Raw genomic sequence first — 20,799 nt, forward strand, 5'->3', positions numbered from 1 at the left:
TATTTAAAAATCATCGAATGTGTTCTTCTTGCTATCTCACACACTCATTTCCACCCTTACCAGAACACAGGTGTGCTTAAAGATCCTGGAGGGGTCTCCTGTTGTCAGCTGCTCTTTGGGATTGGAAAATAACAAGGGCTGAATTGCAATTGTCAATATTAGGAATTTTGGATGTGGCTAGTTCTCACCCATATTTCCCAGTCTTAATGCCTTCAGCATTCGTTTATTTCTTTTTTTTTTTTTTTTTTTTTTTTTTTTAAATTTTTTTTTTTTTTTTTTCAACATTTTTTATTTATTTTTGGGACAGAGAGAGGCAGAGCATGAACGGGGGAGGGGCAGAGAGAGAGGGAGACACAGAATCGGAAGCAGGCTCCAGGCTCCGAGCCATCAGCCCAGAGCCTGACGCGGGGCTCGAACTCACGGACCGCGAGATCGTGACCTGGCTGAAGTCGGACGCTCAACCGACTGCGCCACCCAGGCGCCCCAGCATTCGTTTATTTCTGAGCACATACACGTCCCTCAGTTATCTGCACAATTCTTGGCACAGAGAGGACACTCATTAAGTGGTTCGAACTGTTAAACGAGAAGCTTCCAGACTCCAGTGGAAGGCTGATTAGAAATCCATTACTTAATAGACATATTGTACAATGGGAGCAAAGTGAACACAGACCAACTTCTTTGGTTGGGGGAAGGTGGCAGTAGAGGAGGAGCTGAGGGAGAATTCCAAGGTGAGGGGTGGGGGGGCGGTTAGAGGCTGTGCCAAACTCTGTAAGTTAAAGAGGACAGGGTTTCAGCCTCAACGAGTGGTGTTGACCCTAGGTTTGTGACTCCTAAGTATCAAGGGTGGAGTGTGGGCCATATGGTGACATGGGTGGGTGTCCCGGGGTTGGGGGATGGAGCATGACAGTAGGCTGACAGGTGGTGTAAGACAGGAGAAGAAGGTGATGGAGACCCTCTAAATCATCTTGAAGGAGAATTGGGTGGAAGAGAGAGACACAGATTTCTTGTATTGAGTTTCCACACTTGTTATTAAAATTTTATCATGGCAAAGGAGATTGTATCTCACACAAAAGGAGATGAGAGCAGACTAGAAAAGTGTTGGTCATTGATGACAATCAACTAAGTGCGAAAGAAAGGAAGCTATTAAGTTAGCCCGCTGGTGCTGGGGAAACTGGTACAGACAATGTGAGTTAATACGCTTTTGAGAGCAACCTTGACAGGGTAGTTGAGAATTGAAAGATACAAATAAACTTGGTTTTCTTTGGTATAGATGTAAGGTGGAAAGGAACCTACTAAAATGAAAGAAACCCTTGTGTTAGGGAGATAAGATTTTAGATTTTTTTCTCAGAAAACTTATTTTTGTTAATAAAAACCCATCCTTGGAGCAGACCTGCACCTGGTTTGCCTACTCTTTCCTGCCTTTCCACAAAACCCTTTCCTCTGGACACTTTTGCACCTCTGATTCTGGAACTTCTCAGTGTTGCTGGAGAAAACTGTCCACCTGGACTGACTGACATAAGAAAAGAATGAGTTACCCAGTCTCACCTGGCCCTCTCTGTTGCTTGCCATCTTGTCCTCTAAAAACTCCTTATTACCTTCCCTGTCAATCCTTCCCTAGGCTTTTCCACTCCCTTCAAATCCCATCCCAATTCTGGAACTCTCTGTTAGCAACCTTGAGACTGTTCAATGTGCTTCATATCCTAGTCATTCTACCCCCTGCATTTCTAATCACCCCATCTCACTACGTAGCTCCCACTGCCCACGGTTATGTGTCATAACCTTTCCTTCACTTAACATAGACTAGAAATCTATCACAAGAGTATAATGGAGATAAACTATTTTATTTTCAGTTGATCACATAAGCATATAGTACAAGATACTTCTCTGGTATAGGTTTTATTCAGTTGTGACTAGGAAACAAGAAACTTAAAACAACAGCCACATACATGTCATTACATACATTTAAATTGTTTCCTGACCTTTGAGATGTAAAAATGATGAAAATCTTGTGCTTCTCCAGTACGTAGGCACACTATTTGCTACTTAAGCATGGCAGAACCCAAACTTCATTGTCTCAAAACCCATTCACGTTTAGTAGACCATCTTACACAGGCTCCCTCTCGTTCACGGAATCTTGGTTTTTAAAAAATGGTTCCAATATCCTTTCCTTTGCCATACTTAGGTAGTCCTGAAAGGAGTAAAAGATACATGAGCACGTCAGCTGTGATGCCAGTCTTTATTTTCCAAGGAAAGTAAGTGTTTCGAGAAGAGAAAATCAGTGGAATTTTTTTTTCAAAACATTTTAACCAAACTGGAATTTTCCCAACAAAAGCAGATCGCTTGCCTTCCAGTTCCTTGCATGTTGAGTTCGTCTCAGTGTTTAAGTACCCCTACCATGTACACTGGTAAAAGATAAACTCTGATTGCATGAAAATGGACCTACGCTTAAAAAAAACCAAAAACAAAAAACCTTGCTTTATTGAGATGTAACTGACAGACGAAAAACTGCATATATTTAAAATGTATAATTTGACAAATTTTGACATGCATTCATGAAGCCATCAGCACAATCAAGATAATGAAATGTATCTTGCCTCTTTATGAGCCCTTCCTTCTTTCTCTCCCCACAACCTCACATCTCCCTCCTTCCAACACCAAGGAACCATTGATACTGATCTGCTTTCTGTTACTATAGATCAGTTTGCACTTCCCAGAATTTTACGTAAATGGAATCATTAAATAGGCACTCTTTTTTTAAAATCTGGCTTCCTTTTTTCAAAGTTTATTTTGAGAGAGAGCATGCACGTGTACATAAGTGGGGAAGGGGCAGAGAGAGAGGGAGAGCGAGAATCCCAAGCGGGCTCCAAACTGTCAGCGTGGAGCCCCATGCAGGGCTCAATCTCATGAACCATGAGATCATGACCTGAGCCGAAATCAAGAGTTGGATACTTAACGTACTGAGTTAACTAGGTGCCCATTTAATCTGGCTTTCATTCAGCCTAACTAGTGGGATAAAAGGAAAAACATGCAAATTCATGTTATGTGTATCAGTACCTCATTTTTTACAGCTGAGTCTATGGCTGTACCAATGTTTACCCATTCACCTGTTGATGGACATTTGAGTTATTTTTAGTTATTGCCTATTGCAAATAAAGCTGCTATGGACATTTATGTACAAATCTTTGTATGGACATATGTTTTCACTTCTTTAAAAAAATTTTAACTTTATTTATTTTTAGAGAGAGGGTGCGAGCAGGGATGGGGCAGAGAGAGAGGGAGAGAGAATCCCGAACAGGCTCCGTGCTGTCAGCTCAGAGCCCCACGCGGGGCTCGAACCCACAAACCATGAGATCATGACCTAAGCTGAAACCAAGAGTCAGATGCTCAACCGACTGAGCCACCCACAGTCCCCAATGGACGCATGTTTTCATTTGTGATACCTAGAATGAAATGACTGAATCATACAGTAGATGTATGTTTAACTTTTATTTATTTATTTTTATTAATATATTCTTTTTTCTTAATGTTTATTGTTAATTTATTTTGAGAGTGAGAGTGAGCGAGCACTAGCAGTGGAGGGGCAGAGGGAGAATCCCAAGTAGGCTCTGCACGCTCAGCGCAGAGCCTGACGTGGGCTCAAACTCAGGAACCTTGAGAACCGTGAGCCAAAATTGAGAATCGGACGCTTAACCAACGGAGCCACCATGGCGCCCCTGTATGTTTAACTGTTAAGAAACTGACAAAGATTCTCCCATATTCACGCTAGCAGTGTGTGAGGGATATAGTTCCTCCACATATTCGCCAACACTTGGTATTAGTCTTCCTAATATTACGTATCACAATACATGGGTGATGTGGTTTTAATTGGCATTTCCGTAATGACTAATGAAGTTCGGCTTCTTTTCCTGTGTTTATTGGCAATCTATTTATCTTCTTTGGTAAAGTTTCGGTTCAAATTGTTCCTCCGCTCCTCCCTCCCCTCCCCCCCTTTTTTAAAACCTTCTCAAGCTTTGAAAGCTCTTTATTCTGGATTCAAGTCCTTTATCAGATGGGTGGTTTACCAATACTTTTTCCTTCTGTGGCTTGTCTTTTTCTTAGCAGTGCCTTTTGAGGAAGAGACCACTTAAATTTTGATCAGGGGCAGTGTGATTTGGGTTTATACTTTTGGTGACCTATCTAAAAAATCTTTGCCTAACTCAAGGTCACAACTATTTTCCTGTATGTTTTCTTCTAGAAGGTTTGGAGTTTTACTTGTAGGTCTGTGATCTATTTTTTTAATATTTTTTTTAAGTTTATTTTTATTTTGAGAAAGAGAGAGAGCACACAAGCAGGGGAGGAGCAGAGAGAAGGAGAGACAGAATCCCAAGCAAGCTTCCAGCCATCAGCACAGAGCATGATGTGGGGCTTGAACTGGCAAACCCTGAGGTCATGACCTGAGCCAAGATCAAGAGTTGGATGCTTAATGGACTGAGCCACCCAGGCGCCCCCTGTGATCTATTTTGTATTAACTTTTGTATATAGTGCAAGGTGATTAATTTTTTTGGCATATGAATATGCAATGATTCCAGTACTATTGTTGAAGGCTATCATTTCTCCACTAAATTCTCTTTGCTGCACCTTTGTCGAAAATCAGTTGTACATATGTTTATAGATCCATTTCTGGACTCCATACTCTGTTCCACTGATCTATTTGTCTGTCTTTATGCCAACACCATTCTCTCTTGATTATTATCACTTTATGATAAGTCTGTAAATCAGGTAGTGTTCTCTTTGTTCTTCTTTATCGAAGTTACTTTGGCTACCCTAGATCCTTTACCTTTCTGTATGAGTTTTAAAATCAGCTTATGTCAGGGCACCTGTATGGCTCAGTCGGTTAACTGTCTGACTCTTGATTTCTGCTCAAGTCATGATCTCACAGTTCGTGAGTTAGAGCCCCACATTGGGCTCTATGCTAACAGTTCAGAGCCTGCTTGGGATTCTCTCTCTCTCACTTTCTCTCAATCTCTCTCTCTCCCCCCTCCCACGCATGCACTCTCTCTCTCTCTCTCTCTCTCTCTCTCTTGCTCTGCTCTCACTCTCTGTCTCTCAAACTAAACTAAAATAAGATAAAATCAGCTTATTTCTACAAAAAATTCTGGGATTTTTATTGTGATTATATTGAACAATATAAATTTGGGGAAAATTGACATCTTAGCAATATTGAGTTATCCATTTCATGAACAAGATATACCTCTTTATTTATTTAGGTCTTCTTTACAATCTCTCAGCAATGGGGTGCCTGGGAGGCTCAGTCATTTAAGTGTCTGACTCTTGATTTCGGTTCAGGTCATGATCTCATGGTCTGTGAGTTCAAGCCCTGAGCGGAGCTCTGCACTGACAGTGGAGAGCCTGCTTGGGATTCTCTCTCTCTCTCTCTCTCTCTCTCTCCCTCTCTCTCTCTCTCTCTCTCTTTCTCTCTCTCTCTCTGCCCCTTTGTCTCTCTCTCTCTCGAAAATAAACATTAAAAAAATCTCTCAGCAACATTTTGTAATTATCAGCGTACCGATCTCTCACATCTTTTGCCAGATTTACGTCTAAGGGCTTTTTAAAAAATTTTAAATGATGCTGCTTTTTAAATTTCTGTTTCTGATCATTCATTTCTAGTACAGAGAAATACAACTGATATTTTCATATGGACCTTGTGTCATAATGGTGACCATGTACACATTTAGTTACTTTGCTAAATTCACTTATTCTAGTAGCTTTTCTTTTTAAGTTTATTTATTTTGAGAGAGAGAGAGAGTGTGTGTGTGTGCATGTGCATGTGCACATGTGTGCACCAGCAGGGGAGGGACAGAGAGGCCTCCCACATGGAGCCTGACTTGAGGCTCAAACTCATGAACCATGAGATCCTGACCTAAGCAGAAATCAAATGTCAGATGCTCAACCAACTGAACCACCCAGGCACCCCTCTAGTAGCTTTTTTATAAATTCAATTGGATTCTCTAGTGAAGAAATGGGCAGAAGACATAAATAGACACTTTTCCAAAAAAGACATCCACATGGCCAACAGACACATGGAAAGATGTTCAACATCACTCATCATCAGGGAAATACAAATCAAAACCACATTAAGATACCACCTCACATTGGTCAGAGTGGCTAAACTTAACTCAGGAAAACAACAGATGTTGGCAAGGATGTGGAGAAACAGGAACCCTCTTGCACTGTTGGTGGGGATGCAAACTGGTGCAGCCTCTTTGGAAAACAGTGTGGAGTCTCCTCAAGAAATTAAAAATAGGGGGCGCCTGGGTGGCTTGGTCGGTTAAGCGTCCAACTTCGGCTCAGGTCATGATCTCACGGTCCGTGAGTTCGAGCCCTGCGTCGGGCTCTGTGCTGACAGCTCAGAGCCTGGAGCCTGTTTCAGATTCTGTGTCTCCCTCTCTCTCTGCCCCTCCCCTGTCCATGCTCTGTCTCTCTCTGTCTCAAAAATAAATAAACGTTAAAAAAATTTTTTTTTAATTAAAAATAGAATTACCCTACAACCCAGCAATAGCACTGTTGGGAATTTATCCCAAAGATACAGGAGTGCTGATTCATAGGGGCACATGTACCTAATGTTTATAGCAGCACTATCAACAATACCCAACTTATGGAAAGAGGCCAAATGTCCATCAACTGATGAATGGATAAGGAAGATGTGGTTTATATATATAATGGAATACTACTTGGCAATGAGAAAGAATGAAATCATGCCATTTGCAGCAACGTGGATGGAACTGGAGGGTATTATACTAAGTGAAATAAGTCAGGCAGAGAAAGACAGATATCATATGTTTTCACTCATATGTGGAATTTGAGAAACTTAAGACCATGGGGGAAAAAAAGGGGGAAAAAATAGTTTCAAACAGAGAGGAATGCCAACCGTAGGAGACTCTTAAATACAGAGAACAAACTGAGGGTTGATTGGGAGGGCGGGGGAGAGAGGAAAATGGGTGATGGGCCTTGAGGAGGGCACTTGATGAGTACTGGGCATTGTATTTAAGTGATGAATCATGGGAATTTACTCCTGAAGCCAAGAGCACACTGTATACACTGTATGTTAGCTAACTTGACCATAAATTATATTAAAAAAAAAAAAGATTCAATTGGATTCTCTACATAAGCAATCCTGTTTTCTACAAATAAAGACAGTTTCACTTCTTGCTTTCTAATCTGTATGCTTTTTATTTCTATTTCTTGTGTTATTGCTTTGGCTAGGATGTTTCTAACAATATTGAATAGAAATGGTGAAAACAGACATACTTATCTTTTTCCTGATCTTAAGGGAAAAGTATTGTTTTTTCACCAAATGTGAGATTAGCTGTAAATTTTTCTTAAGATTTTATTTTTAAGTAATCTCTACACCCAGTGTGGGGCTCGAACTCATAACCCCTAGATCAAGAGTCGCATGCCCCACTGACTGAGCCAGCCAGGCATCCCTATTTTTTAATAGGGATCCCTATTTTTTAACTGTGCCTTCTACACAGTTGAGGAAGTTTCCTTCTATTCCTAGGTTACTGAGAGTTTTGTTTTTAATTAGGAATGAATGTTGGATTTTGTGAAATCCTTTTCTGCATCTATTGAAATGATCACATGGTTTTTAGTTTTTAGTTTAATATGGTGAATTACGTGTGTGTGTGTGTGTGTGTGTGTGTGTGCGTGTGTGTGTGTGTGTTAATGTTGAACCACCCTTGCATTCTTGGCTTTAAAAAGGAGAGAGGTTGTACAATTTGAAGGTGATAGAGTAAAGGTGGTATTTCCTCCACCTCTCAGAAATTCCTTAGACACAAGTGAAAATGAGAAACAAATGTAAAAAAAACAAAAAGAGAGAGAGAAACAAATATAAATACCATATCTCATGACCAGGAGAGAGCAGACACCCTACACCATGAATAAGGTGGATAGACTGAAAAAAGCAGTGGAATCACTGCTTGGTATAAATTGCTTTGAAAATCATTGGTCAGGGGCGCCTGGGTGGCTAGGTCGGTTAAGCGTCTGACTTCGGCTCAGGTCATGATCTCGCGGCCCGTGAGTTCAAGCCACGCGTCGGGCTCTGTGCTGATGGCTCAGAGCCTGGAGCCTGCTTCAGATCTGTGTCTCCCTCTCTCTCTGCCCCTCCCCTGTTCATGCTCTGTCTCTCTCTGTCTCAAAAATAAATAAACGTTAAAAAAAAAAAAAAGAAAAGAAAATCATTGGGCAGAATTTACCAAAGTTGAACGTTCACATACTCTATAATCCAACAATTTCACTTCAAAAGAAATGAGTGCCTCTATCTACTCAAAGACTTACACAAGTATATTCATCTAAGTTCTATTCATAGCCAAAACTTGGAAACAAGCCAAATGTCCTTCAACAGGAGAGTAGATAGTTTCCTCCCTTACAGTAGGGTAGTATACACTAATAAAGGAGAGCAAACTGTTGATAGATGCAACAACATGGATGAAATCTCATAGCCGCAACCTTGAAAGAATCCAGACACTACAGTACATTTTGTATGAGTTTGTTCTGCATGATTTCAAGAATAGGCTAATCTATGGCGATCGAAGTCACAATAGAGGTTACCCTTGGGGGGAGGTATTGATTGGGAAAGGACAACATGGAACTTGCTTAGATGATGGAAAAGTTCTATATCTTGATCTGAGTGGTAGTCACATGGACACCCAAGTATATAAAAATTCATTGAGCTGTACCCCGAAGATTTGTGCATTTTACTTGCACATAAAATGTGTGTGAATTTGATGTCAGTCAAAAAGGAACAGGATGGGTTTTTTTTCTAGAAAGTTTAATTAATATTAAGACACCTAAAATGCAATTCACCATATAAACAGAGTAAAGCGGAATAACCAAATTGTCCTTGTAGTGGATGCAGAAAAAAAACAATGTCATTCAATATCCATTCACAGTCAAAACTGTTAGCAAATTAGGAATAGAAAGGAATTTCCTTAACTAGATAAAGGTTAACTACCAAAACTCTACAGTAATTCACATTAAAAAAAAATTTTTTTTTTAAGTAGGCTCCACATCCAACATGGAACTCAAACTCAAGACCTTGAAATCTAGAGTTACATGCTCTACCAACTGAGCCAGCCAGGTGCCCCATCTACAGAATTCTTAATGGTGGCACCTTCGGAGAAGTTCCTTTAAAATCAGGATCCAGTCAAAGGTGCCTATGAATAACAATTCCACATGCCATTATCTGGGACCTCAGCTTGCACAGTTAGATGAATGCAGAGGGAGAGGCCTGATGACATACTGATAACATGTGGCCTTTAGATGGATGTGGTACCCTTCAGTTTAGAGGACTTTTCTACTTTCATATATGTTACAAATATTTTACAAGTATGCAGTATCACATATCAATTTTCAATACTGTGGGGTTTTTGTTAGACATTTAAAGACACAGGCCAGAAAATATGGTAGAAGCAACAGATCTTAAATCAAGTTATTTTATTTTTTTAGATGGCAAATATTTGAAGGGTAAGAAGACGATATAAAGGAAGCAAGACCCAGAGCATAGATGTTTGCTCAGCAGGAAAAAAAAAAAAAATTGTTTAAAACTGGTTGCATCCAGACCCTGACAAAACCTCGCAAAAAACAGCTCTTCACCCCAGGAGGGATGGGATAATAGACTGGGGCTGGCCCGGGAGTCCGTGACTCCTTGAAGACGGCTAGACTGGACTCTTCCTTTCCCAGGTTTCTCAAGCGCCCTGCGCTTGACGCCCCTGGATTTCCGGCTGGGGGATCCAGGCTGGAGATTTGGAGAAAGAGGTGAGGAGTCAACGAAGCCCTTACTGCGATGACAGCGGGCCGAAGATGCCCCTCCCTGGTCCCAGGATCTACCCTCGCCCCCAGTGCCAGCGTTCCCGCCAGTGAGAGAGACCCCTCCCTTCCCTTCCTCCCCACACCCCAACCAAGCCCAACTCTTCGCTGCCAGAGGAGCAGGTATCCGCTAGGGGGCGCGCCTGGCATCGTCGGCCACCCCCTCCACAAGCTGCGACTCCGGGGGCTGCCGACTTTCCGGGATGGCCAGCGCATTCCCTTTGGGGGTGCCCACAGCCCTCCGATCCCCCGCTTGGCCCAGGGTTTCCTTCCCAGCCTCAGGCCGTTGCCCGCCCCGCTCTGCCGCCACGGTCAACGCACCCGATTCGACCGACGCCCTCCAGCCGTCACCCCGGCTCCTATCGCGCGCACCTGAGCCTAGTGAACCGCGCCAGGCGCCCCACCGGGCTCCTGCTCCTGGCCTGACCTCCCCAAGCGGCGCGGGCCGCCCCCTCCTCGCCCCCTCCCTGCAGAAGCCGGTCTCCTCCCTCCTCGGTGAGGACAGCCGCTGCCCGCATCCGCGAGCCAGGACACACTTTACCCTGCACCCCTGAATCTGAGGGAGAGCGCCCCCTCTCGGTTCCCCGCAGCTGACCCTTAGAAATCCCCTGGCGCCCCACCGCCTCCTCCTTCGAGGGATGCCTCACCGTCCCCGGGGTGGCCAATGACAACGGTCTCAAGTGGTGTCCCCGCCTCCTGAGACTTGATGCCGCCCTCTCGGACCCTCCGCGTCCCGGCCGCTCTTACAGTTTGCACTTGGGGCCCAGGAGAATCCTGGGTGCCGACCCCCCATCTGTGTATGCAACTGTGGATCCTTCTCTGCTCTCTTAGCTGCACCGCCCCCGCGGCTGACGCCTCCTCCGCTCCCGTCCCTCCTGCCCCGCCAGGTCTGGTTATCTTTCTGGTCAGGCCATCCGGTTACTGGGTCCCCACCCCCACCCATCAAAGCAGGCTGCAGGGGGGCAGTGGGGGAAGCCAGACAAAGATACCATCCGGGTCACTCAGGCCCGTGGGGCAGCTCTCCTTGTTTGGCCCAAACCTGAAAGGCTTGAGAACGCCTTCATTCCAGCACATTCGTTTTCCCCAGGCTTGCATTTTCAGTCTTTTAACTCTAAATGGGTGATTTTGTCTACATTTAAAGGAATTCCAGGAATTAAATTCATGTTATCATTTTTCTTTCATCTCTGCAAGGTCCCTCACGTTTTCCCCTTTTATCTGTATATTCCACTCCCCTTTGCCTGCCCCTAGACTTGGTCATTCCATTCTGTCGATCCTATGTTTTTACGCGTTCTCAGGGAGAGAAAAAAAAAAAAAGGTGGTTTTGCGGGCATGCATTTTCACTTTGTCTCAGAAGAATTGTATTATTTCTCGCTCAGGTTTCTTTTCACTCAGTGCTAGGATTTCAAGATCAACACACAGAGGTGTCTCTTCTAACGACGGTGCTCATCCACCCACCGTATTTTACCTTTCCCATCTCCTGCACCACTCTCAAACATATCCTTTCTTGTGCAATGCTTCTCAAACATTTGTGTGCACGGGTAGCACTCCGGATCTCCTTAAAATGCAGGCTCTGATTCGGCAAGCCTGGGGTGGGGCCTGACACTGCATTTCTAGCCAGCTTCCAGGTGAGACCTATACCGCCAGAACTGGTGGGACCACGCTTTGAGAAGCAAGGCCCTAAGGGCCTCTGTGAGAATTCATTTTGAATTGCTGGGTCACAGGGTATGTGTTGATCTGATAAATATTGCCCATCAGCTCTCCAGTCTGTCCTTACCACCTTATCCTCTACCAGCAGAGCAGGAGGGTAGAAGGTATGTATTTATGTGGGGAAGGGAAGAAGGCTTTCTCCTTGTTCCCGTCCATATCCTTCCTCCCCCTCCCCTGCAGTGTGCCTGGTCTGGGTCAAAATGTCCTCTCTCCTTTAATCAGAATGACCCCAAGGCTCTGAAGTGATGACCCTGACCACATTTGAGGGAGAACCATAAGGAGACGGGAAGGAAGGACTGTGCCTGGAGTTTCAGGCACGGACGCTGAAGGCATCTGACCAGTGGCCTTCATGGTTATGAAACTCCACAGCAAATGGGTTTTAACAAAAATAAACTTGCGTTCTAGGGGCCGGTCCCTATTGGCCTGAATGTTTAGGTGGTAGGAGAGGGGAACTCTGGTTCTGGGGCTCCAGGAGCAGAAATTTTAGGCTTAGAGATGCAGTGGGGTGAGGACTGGGTAGGGGTCAGGCGGGTGGGTCTTAGCTGTGATTAGAGCTGTCTGCCATGTGCCTTATATGGTAATGACAGATCACTATGTTGCTTGGAGGGTTAGCTGGTATATGAATGGCCGCCAACATGCTGGGTATGAAGGGATGCCGCCTTCCAAGATCTGCCTGGTACTTGTGAGCAGCTTGTTGGGACAGTTTCAGAAACCCACGGGCTATGCGCTCCCCCACTCACACAGCTGGCCAAGTATCTCCTGGCACTGAGTCCCAGCCCCAAGCATTTCACAATCAGGAGAGTCCAACATCTGCACATTTTGAGATTTCATGTCACACGATCTTTTACATCTTGTCCACACCCATCCATCCCCGTTTAACCATCGGAGGGCCAAAAGGGTACCCATGACAGAGCATTTCTCTGAAGGCCTAGGGAAGCTTCCTGCTCTTTCGACCACCTTCGAGGTCAGAAGACCTTTCGAGCCTACAGATTTTTCTTATAGTTCAATGCAAAAATCTTACAGTTTTCCGGTCTTTGCGAAGCGCTTCACACACAAGGTATTGCCTTTGACTCACACCAGCCCCGTGACAGGGTTGAGACCCACTCACCCCTGAGGTTCAAAAGAATTAAGTGGCCGTGGCCACACATTGTGTAAGTGGGGAAATGGGACTTCTTGTTCATTTTTCCATAACAGACCTTAGGAATCTTAGCGCGGGTACCCTTTGGGATCCTCACTACCCTAGTTGGCCCGCTTAGAGATGTGCACTGAGGCAGAAGGTAGGAGGTCTAGGGAGTGGGGAGTGCCTGGGCAGAAAGGACTAGGAAGTGAGTTCACTGAGGTCTCATGGGGGTTCTGGCCAGCCCTTTCTCGGCCAGCTTTCTGTCCGCGGGCCCTTTCTAGAGCCTGGGGAAGTGGAAAGAGGGGGTAAGTGTGAGGAATACCAAGCTAGAAGTTCTCAATGAGTCTGCAGCTGAGACAGCTGAGCACCTGGAAGAAAAAGATGCTGCCAGTTGCTAAGGGAGCCCTGGTGGTGTCACTCCACCCTGGTGGGAGCTCTAGATGGCTTGGCCCAGCTCAGCCCCTGGCTAAGCCTTCTGCCCTGTCCCTTCTTCTCAAAGTCCCTGACGCCCCACAACAAGTATCTGCAGCCTGGGCTTGAGGGAGGTGCCCGGAGGTCAGGCCAGTCTACCTTCTGGTCTCTAGCAACATCACCTATGGCCCGAGCAGCGCTAGGGACTGGTCGTCCGGGGCCTGCTGAGGCCATTGCCCCCCCCCACCCCCACCCCGGGGCCTCAGGCCCTAGGCCAGGGCTCAACAGACACAGGCAGCGGATGGGGTTGCCCTTCTATTGGTCCGAGTCCTGAGCGAAGTCTGGGTGAGACATGGAGGTGAGAAGGCCCACGAGGCTCAGCAGCGTGGAGAAAAGCAGCAGGAAGGAGGCGGTGAAGAGCAGGGCCGGGAGAGCGCTGAGCACCAGCAGCAGGACAGCTGGCAGCAGATGGCTCCACGCTGCGGCCGCGACAGGCCACAAGGAGCTCAGCAGGTAGGAGCCGGTGGTGAAGAGCGCGTGGCACAGCATCAGCGACAGCAGCAGGTAGAGGATCCCCTCCAGACCCCTCAGCACACGCTGAAATGGTTGCCGCCAGCACGACGTGGTCCACCACTGGGCCCAGCTCCGAGGTACGTGGCACCTGCACCAGCGCACCCAGCCCTGCCGCGTGACCCAGGCCGACCAGGGCACTGCCTGCTGCGGCCCCTCGCCGGCCCCGATGGCATCTGTCTCCACTTGGGGCTGCGGCATCATGGTTGGTGCACCTAGGGAGAGGGCCAGGCCAGCTGCAGAAGCAGCCCTGGAGATGCCTGGGACCTCAAGGCAGGTGGGGGTCCAGGGGTCGGGAGGGTACCAGCGTGGGTGGGGTGGGGCTTTGAGCTGGGGCGTGGATCTTACCTCTGGGCAGAAACCCCTAAGTCATGTTGCTTCCTGCAGCGCTCAGGACCGCCTGGCAGCCAGAGTCGAGCCCCCACTGTCATTCCTCCCCCCCCTCCCCCCCTCCCCGGGGTTCCCCATTGTGACCCGGGAGGGGGTGGAGTCCAGCCAAGAGAGGAGCCAGCCGCTGCGCAGCCTCTCCATGGCCCCTCCAGCCTGGCAGGGGCATGGGGTGAGCCCACAGATGTAGATTCCCAGGCTTTCCTGCGGGAAGCCCCCTCGGGATCCCCGTTCCTACCCTGCTACCTGATATCCAGTCCCACTCTGCTCTCTTGTCCGTCTTTCTGGACGCCCATTCTCTGGAACCACAGAGGAGGCCAGAATGGCCAACCCCAACCCACAAGCTCGGAAATGGCTGCCACATCCTGTCCTGCGCTCCCTGTCCCTCATCTCACCTTCTATTTCTTGTCCTCAGACTCAGACCCAGGTGTCCACTGTCCATATTGTGGGTCCGGAGGTCCCCTGAGTTCAGAGGTACGCTCCTGTGTGCTCAGCCCAGGATGGAGGAAAGGAGACCTGGGAAGCAGCATGGCCAGTGTATTTCTGGAGGGCACTCAGATCCAAGGATGGAGGCAGAAAGCCAGGCCGAGCAGGGCCATGGGCACGCCGCGCGCTCCCAGGAACAACCCCAGGCCCAGGAGCAGCAGCAGCAGGGCCTCGTGGGGGCTGAGTCTTCCTGGGACCACCGCTGCCGGAGGTAGGAGGACAGCCTCCCGCTGTCCCAGACCCTCACCGGCCCCCTGACTCCGGCCTCCCGTGAGAAGTGTGTGCTGTGGCCCGGGGGCGTCTGCGGGGCTGTGGAGAGAGCAGGTGGCCTCTGGGCTTCTAGAAGGTGACCACTTACCCGCCTGCCAGGCTGCAGCGCACTTACCAGTGGAGCAGGTCGAAGGCCAGGAAACTGACCAGGAGCAGCAGCAGCAAGGCTGGCCCAGCCGTGGAAAAGACCGTCCGAATCGTCAGCCCCAGTGCCCCCAGCCCTAGAACGCTGTCGAGGAGCTGGGCCAGGTTAGGGCCCCAGGGGGACGTACGTGGACCCACTGGACTACACGACCCCTCCCCCGCACCCAGGCCCCTGGGAGGGACTGGGATAGGATAAGCAAGGGCTTTGGGCCTGGGTAAGCAGAGCTGGGTCATGGAGGGAGGTGGAGGTGACAGGAAGGACTAATGTGGGAGCGAGTGTGGGGAGTGGGTGTGTGGGAGGGAGTGGGGCCCTGGCAGACACTCAAGGGTGAGCTCGGTGGGAATCTCCCCCTCCCCACACACCCACCCACCAAACCCTCCTCACCTCTCGTTTCAGTCAGCTATTCTGGGATGGGGCAGCTGGGGCATTGTGACCTATTGCCAGGTGGGGCCCTGGGGCAGAGAGGGGGGCTGCTGCTGGTTTGGGCCTCATACGCTTAGCCAGAAGGGAGTCAGTGATTTCTGAGAATGAAGACTCATCCCCTTGCCTTTGGGAATTCTCTGCCCTTGCCTTTGGGAATTCTCTGCCCTAGGGCGTCCCCCCCCCCCCCCCCCCCCCGCCGTGGGGATCTGAGTTACCAGGAAGGCATTCTAACCCCATCATCACATGGGCAGCTGAGCACGAGAGGAAGGACTGCTTTCTTTCTCCTGCGGGTTCCCAGAGCTGTGTGTCCAGGGGCAATCATTCAATCTTCTTGTCGGCAGCTCTCTCTCCCCTGAGAGCTGGGTGATACCTGTGGGCCCCCGTGGGGGAATTTTCAGGATGGTAACCCTGGAGTGCAGAGATAGGCTCTGCCAGGAAGTTCCCTGAGGCTTTCTGGGGCTGGGCTCCCACCAGACTGCTAAGGGGTGGGGCAGGAGGGGGCTGTTTCTCAGCCCTGTGGTTTGTGGGAAGTGTCCCAGATACTGGGATTCCAGAAATGGCATAGATAACGTGAATGTAAGAGGGCTACATCATAGGAACCCCCAAACTGGAGGTTGAAGCTACCCTCTGAGAATGAAATTAAGGAAAATGGACAGATAAGGAAGAGATTGATCATCTGAAAAAAAAAAAAAACCAAAACCCTATTCCCATGATAATCTGTAAGTGGGTGGTGGTTACAGAAGTTCCACCGCATCTCGGTTTAGTGACTTGAGAGGCAAGAGTGGAAGCGGATCATAACTAGGAACAGAATCCTTGTGCATATACCATACTTTGAAGGAAAACTGAATGGGGTGGGGGAAGAAGGGGACAGTGGCCATAGAGCCCCGAGGAGAGGAGACAGCAAGAATCAGGCACCAGGGGCTCCTGGTTGGTGGCTCAGTTGGTTAAGCAGCCAGATTCTCTGCATGGGCTCAGGTCGTGATCTCACGGGTCGTGGAATCGAGTCCTGCCACAGGTTCTGCGCTGACAGAGTGGAGCCTGCTTGGGATTCTTACTCTCCCTCTCTCTCTCTCTGCCCCTCCCCCGCTTGCATGCATGTGTATCCACCTTCTCTCTCCCTCTCTCCGCTAAAACAAATAAATAAACATTAAAAAAAAAGAATCAGGTGGCGTATCTCATATCTGCCTCCAGTGGGCCCTGTCCAAAGACTCAAGCCTGGTGGACTTGACATCTTTGGAAGTGATGGGCTCAACAGTGCATAGAGCCAACGCTGCTGGCCCTTGGGACCATTCACTGGTGGTTCTTGCTTTGGTTCTTCCCAGAGTAATAAAGCAATGCCTGCAAAATTCTGAGGGAAGATTATTTCCAACCTAAACCCAGGTATCTGTCCAAATGATTATCACATACGAGAAGGGAATAAAGACATTGTAAGCCATGCAAGTTCTCAAAAATTTGACCTTGCATACACTCTTTCCTAGAAAGCTGCCGGAGGATGTGCTTCAGCAAAATCAGGCATTAAACCGCAAGGACAATACGAGACTAAAGAAATGAGGCTAAGTACAGGAAAGCAATGATGAGAAAGGCTCAGGATGTCAGCTGTGCTTCCCAGTGAAGAAAGCAAACAACCCAGCCTGGACTCAAAAGCAAGATGCTCCAGGAGGGATGTCTCCAGAAGAAAATGAGATTGATTATCTGCGGTTTTTAGATATGCTAAAAATAAATGTTCAGTTCCGCTGGTTGCTTTGGGATTAAATTATCCATTGGTGCCCAGAAAACCAAGCAGATGATAAAACAAAGTAATCACTAACTCCAGGGAACACAAAAAGTTGAACAGTAATATTTACATGGCCACAAGGTAAGCCCTGAATATCCATACCAGTGATTTAGCTCTTTGGGAAGATGGAAGAAGTGTGTTAGTGTCCTTGAATGTATGTGTGGGGGAAGGTGGTAGGAAAAGCGAAATCCTTAATTCCATAGCAGGAAATCTACAGATAACATCTAGACCTAGAAAAATTAAGAGGTAGCAATAGAAGCATAGAGATAAATACAAGGAGAAATGCAGAAGCATAGAAAAGAGTCTTCTATTGCAAGCCTAAAATGTGATTTACCTTTAAAACTATATTCTGTAGTATTTTGGTCAAAATGATGTAGTTCAACATAAAGAAAATTAATGGAGGGTCATATTGTAGAGGTCAGGAACATACCCTCCCGGGATGAACGAAATACCAACTTCCAAATGTTACCTGGATGTGCTCTTGTAGCTTGAGATAGGATTTCCGGTGACAGCCTCAAACACCATCCAACTTGAAAGTTGTGAATCTCATGCATTTTAGATGGAGGTGCTCTAAATCTCCATCTAGTGCTTCTCAGCCTTTAATGTGCACATGAGCCTCCTGGGGTTGACTCCTCTGGGGATCTCGTTAAAATGCAGATTCTGATGCAGCAGGTCTGGGGTTGGCATTCTGCATTTCTAACAAGCTCCCAGGGGATGCCGGTCCTGTTGGTCCTCTGCCACATTTTGAGAAGGAGGGCTCTCAGAGACATTGATGTACAAAAGAGAGAGAGAGCTGGGGGGAGGTGGTGAGCAAACGACGGGTAGGTGGGGAGATGCCTCCTAGTGCATGTAGGTGCCATGGGGGGGGGGGGGCAGTCTCCATCAAGGCTCACCTCCATCACAGGGAGAGCACTTAGTACAGAGTGAGTTCTGCCCCCGCATCAGGGACAGAAGATTAGGAGGCCCAGGCAGGCAGTAGATTCTACTACTTCTCTACTGTTGCAGCCAGACACATGGCCTCCTTTCTTTTCTTGATTTATTCCATCCATGCATGGGGGAATAAGAGGGCTGTGTTAAGCTGTTCTCCCACCCTCAGTTCATCTGGTTAGTTTAGGAGCCCCTGGGAACTGCACATTATCTCGCTTCATCACAAAACCCTGAGATTAAGATATTATTGTCCCCATTTTACAGATGAGGAAACAGAGGCTCAGAGAGCGAGGGACTGTCCAAGGATACCCACACAAAATAATACAGCAGAGGCGGGTGTGAAATTAAGCCTGTGCGGTACCAAAGTCAGCTCTCCTCTCCACCTCCAGCCACCTGACCACCCTGGGGAGCCGGCAGGAGTGGAGCACCTCAGTGCAAACCTTGGAGCTGCGCCTCCAGAACCTGCTTCCAGGTACCCAAGTGGCAAGGGCCGAAGGCAACAGCCGAGCTGGGAGCAGATGCGAGGCGATGAGGAACTAATGAAGGAGCATAGAAGGTTCTGAGGGGTTTGGGGGGGGGGGCATGGAGGGACATGAAGGGGCCCTGAAGGTTGTTACAGGGCAGAAAGGCAAGGGGTAAGAGGTGAAAATAAGGATGAGGGGGCACAGGGGACACAATAGGTATCAGCACCCCACAGATCCGAGCCTCTGAGGGATCAGCCAGGGGTGGTCAGCATGCCCCATCCAGCCAGTCCCTTTGGGGGAATGTCCCCCAGTTCGTGGTCTGCCATTTCCTTCCTACAGAACCTTGCACTGTTGGGGAGAGTCAGCTCCCCTCAGCCCTGCTTGGTCAAGGTCTCTCTAAACCTTGAATATATGCACAGATACTTTTTTTTTAGTATTTATTTTTGAGAGAGAGAGAGAGAGAGAGAGAGAGAGAGAGAGCATGAGTAGGGGAGGGTCAGAGAAAGAGGGAGACACAGATTCCGAAGCAGACCCCCACGCTCTGAGCCAGCTGTCAGCCCAGAGCCCCACACGGGGCTCGAACCCACAAACCGCAAGATCGTGACCTGAGCCGAAGTTGGGCGCCAACCAACTGAGCCACCCAGGTGCCCCTACACAGATACTTTTTGAGCACTGACTAGGGACCAGGTGCTGTTCTAGGTCCTGAGGTGCAGCTTTGAACATATGGGTACAAGAAGCTCTTCTGGAGTGTGGCTTATCTTTGCTGGGGGGTGGGGACCCACACAGTGAACACATAACAAAACAAGATAATCTCAAAATGTTGAGTTGCCTTGAAGACAATAATAAAACAGGGTGAGAGGATAGAGTGGGTGTGGAGGATGGGGCTTGCTTTCATCAGAATGGTCAGCAAAGGCTTTTGGAAACAGGTGACACTGAAAAGCAATCTGTAGAATGAGGATGCAAATTTGGTGAGCCAGGGCAAAGGCCCTGAGGCTGGATGGGCCTGATGTGTTGGAGGGACTGCTAGAATGCCAGTGTGGCTGGAGGAATATGAGCCAGAGGAGCCCAGGGTGATGAGAGGGGAAAGGTGTGGGTAGGGAAGAGCCTTGTCATAAGGGCCTGGCCGGTGAAACCCCTAGGGACTTAAGGCAGGAGCAAATTGACCAAATTTTTTTTTTTTTTAATTTTAAGGGAAGGAGGGAGGGAGGGAGAGAGACAGGGAGGGAGAGAGAGAGAGAGAGAGAGAGAGAGAGAGAGAGAGAGAGAACACAGTGGGGGAGGGGCAGAGAGAGGGAGAGAGAATCCCAAGCATTCACTACCAATCCCGAGGTGGGGCTCGAACTCCCTAACCATGAGGTCATGACCTAAGCCAAACCAACAGTTTGACGCTTCACCCACTGCACCACCCAGATGCCCCAGAACTTGACCCGATTTAACTGTGGGTGAGAGCCTCAGAAGGCTGAGATGTCCTAGTTGGGTGGCCCCTCACACCCGTCTATCAAACTTGGGTGAGGTTGGGGTCGGAGACAGAGAAGTGGCCAGATTGGGCTTTGGAGGAAGAGGGAGCAGCCCTCAGGACCTGTTCAGACCCACTTCTAGCTCCACGGGAGCCTGTCCTGACCTCCCATGGCAAAGAAGCCTCAGCGTATAGTACTGTCTTTCTGCCCGTGATCTGGCCAGCCCCGTGCCTCAGGAACCCTTGGCTTTGGCGCCTTTCCTTGAGTTTTTCTAATCCCCTTTGGTGCCTGGGACCCAGCAGTGCTTCCCAGGCGGGCGCTCCAAGGCAGAAGTGAGGCCGTGCGGGCTCTGACCCAGTTACTCCCGTTCTGGGGACTCTCCACCCAGAATGCTTGGGTTGGGGCAGATGCCTTGAGGCGCTCCAGGACTTGCTTCTGCCTTGGTGCTGGGTCACTTCCAGGGGTACAGTGGGGTATTTCTTGGGAAGGATCATGTGAGACTGGGCCGCCAGAATGGTTTGGGGGTGATACAAAGTGTTTATATAGATAGAGGCCCTGCAAAAAATATTTGCTCAGGGCGGCACGCACTCCAGAGGATTCCTGGCCACCTCTGGGCATCGCTTCTTAGGTGGGGATGGCAGTATCTCCCTGGCGGGCTCCTTGCAAAGACAAAACACTGCCCAGAGGAGCACAGTGGACGCATTTCCTTCCTTCTGGGAGGCGATCTGGTGTGGAGGAATCAGAGGGGGCTGGGGAGCGGGAATGGGAAAGGGCCTGCGCTCTGGAATCCCGGGATCCGGGGCAACCAGCCAGCAAGA

At 48.4% G+C, this 20,799-nt stretch overlaps 2 protein-coding genes and 1 long non-coding RNA gene across 5 annotated transcripts; 1 reads left to right on the plus strand and 2 right to left on the minus strand.

Moving 5' to 3' along the window:
- Positions 1 to 13,380: 13,380 nt before the first annotated feature.
- On the minus strand, positions 13,381 to 14,520 carry TMEM239 (transmembrane protein 239). 3 transcript variants are annotated; one of them, XM_060628833.3, is made up of 2 exons: positions 14,431 to 14,520; positions 13,381 to 13,863 (listed from the first exon to the last, which is right to left on the minus strand). In XM_060628833.3, exon 2 carries the CDS (start codon positions 13,850 to 13,852, stop codon positions 13,394 to 13,396), a length of 459 nt encoding a protein of 152 aa, XP_060484816.3. In that variant the 5' UTR covers positions 13,853 to 13,863; positions 14,431 to 14,520; the 3' UTR covers positions 13,381 to 13,393. The 3 variants fall into 3 exon arrangements, with proteins under 3 accessions (XP_060484816.3, XP_060484817.3, XP_060484815.3); XM_060628834.3 differs by lacking the exon at positions 14,431 to 14,520 and adding an exon at positions 14,012 to 14,094 and having other exon boundaries at positions 13,381 to 13,928; XM_060628832.3 differs by lacking the exon at positions 14,431 to 14,520 and adding an exon at positions 13,997 to 14,082.
- LOC144615892 (uncharacterized) lies at positions 14,133 to 17,098 on the plus strand. The gene is made up of 3 exons (XR_013554566.1): positions 14,133 to 14,207; positions 14,451 to 14,732; positions 16,838 to 17,098. It is a non-coding gene; the product is annotated as an uncharacterized LOC144615892 (long non-coding RNA).
- On the minus strand, positions 14,557 to 15,429 carry CA3H20orf141 (chromosome A3 C20orf141 homolog). The gene is made up of 2 exons (XM_060628831.3): positions 14,907 to 15,429; positions 14,557 to 14,830 (listed from the first exon to the last, which is right to left on the minus strand). Exons 1-2 carry the CDS (start codon positions 15,167 to 15,169, stop codon positions 14,590 to 14,592), a joined length of 504 nt encoding a protein of 167 aa, XP_060484814.1. The 5' UTR covers positions 15,170 to 15,429; the 3' UTR covers positions 14,557 to 14,589.
- Positions 17,099 to 20,799: the final 3,701 nt, after the last annotated feature.

Source organism: Panthera onca, chromosome A3 (assembly GCF_046562875.1).
Source record: "Panthera onca isolate mPanOnc1 chromosome A3, mPanOnc1 haplotype 2, whole genome shotgun sequence".
Classification (NCBI taxonomy): Eukaryota; Metazoa; Chordata; class Mammalia; order Carnivora; family Felidae; genus Panthera; species Panthera onca.

Excerpts from the sequence above, each read along its gene's own strand:
- TMEM239 (XM_060628834.3), bottom strand. The coding sequence starts at position 14,079 with ATGACAGTGGGGGCTCGACTCTGGCTGCCAGGCGGTCCTGAGCGCTGC. Across the intron at positions 13,929-14,011 it reads AGGAAGCAACATGACTTAGG|CACCTGCCTTGAGGTCCCAG; the intron begins GGTTTCTGCCCA and ends CCCCTGGACCCC.
- CA3H20orf141 (XM_060628831.3), bottom strand. The coding sequence starts at position 15,169 with ATGACCCAGCTCTGCTTACCCAGGCCCAAAGCCCTTGCTTATCCTATC. Across the intron at positions 14,831-14,906 it reads GCCTTCGACCTGCTCCACTG|CCCCGCAGACGCCCCCGGGC; the intron begins GTAAGTGCGCTG and ends CTCTCTCCACAG.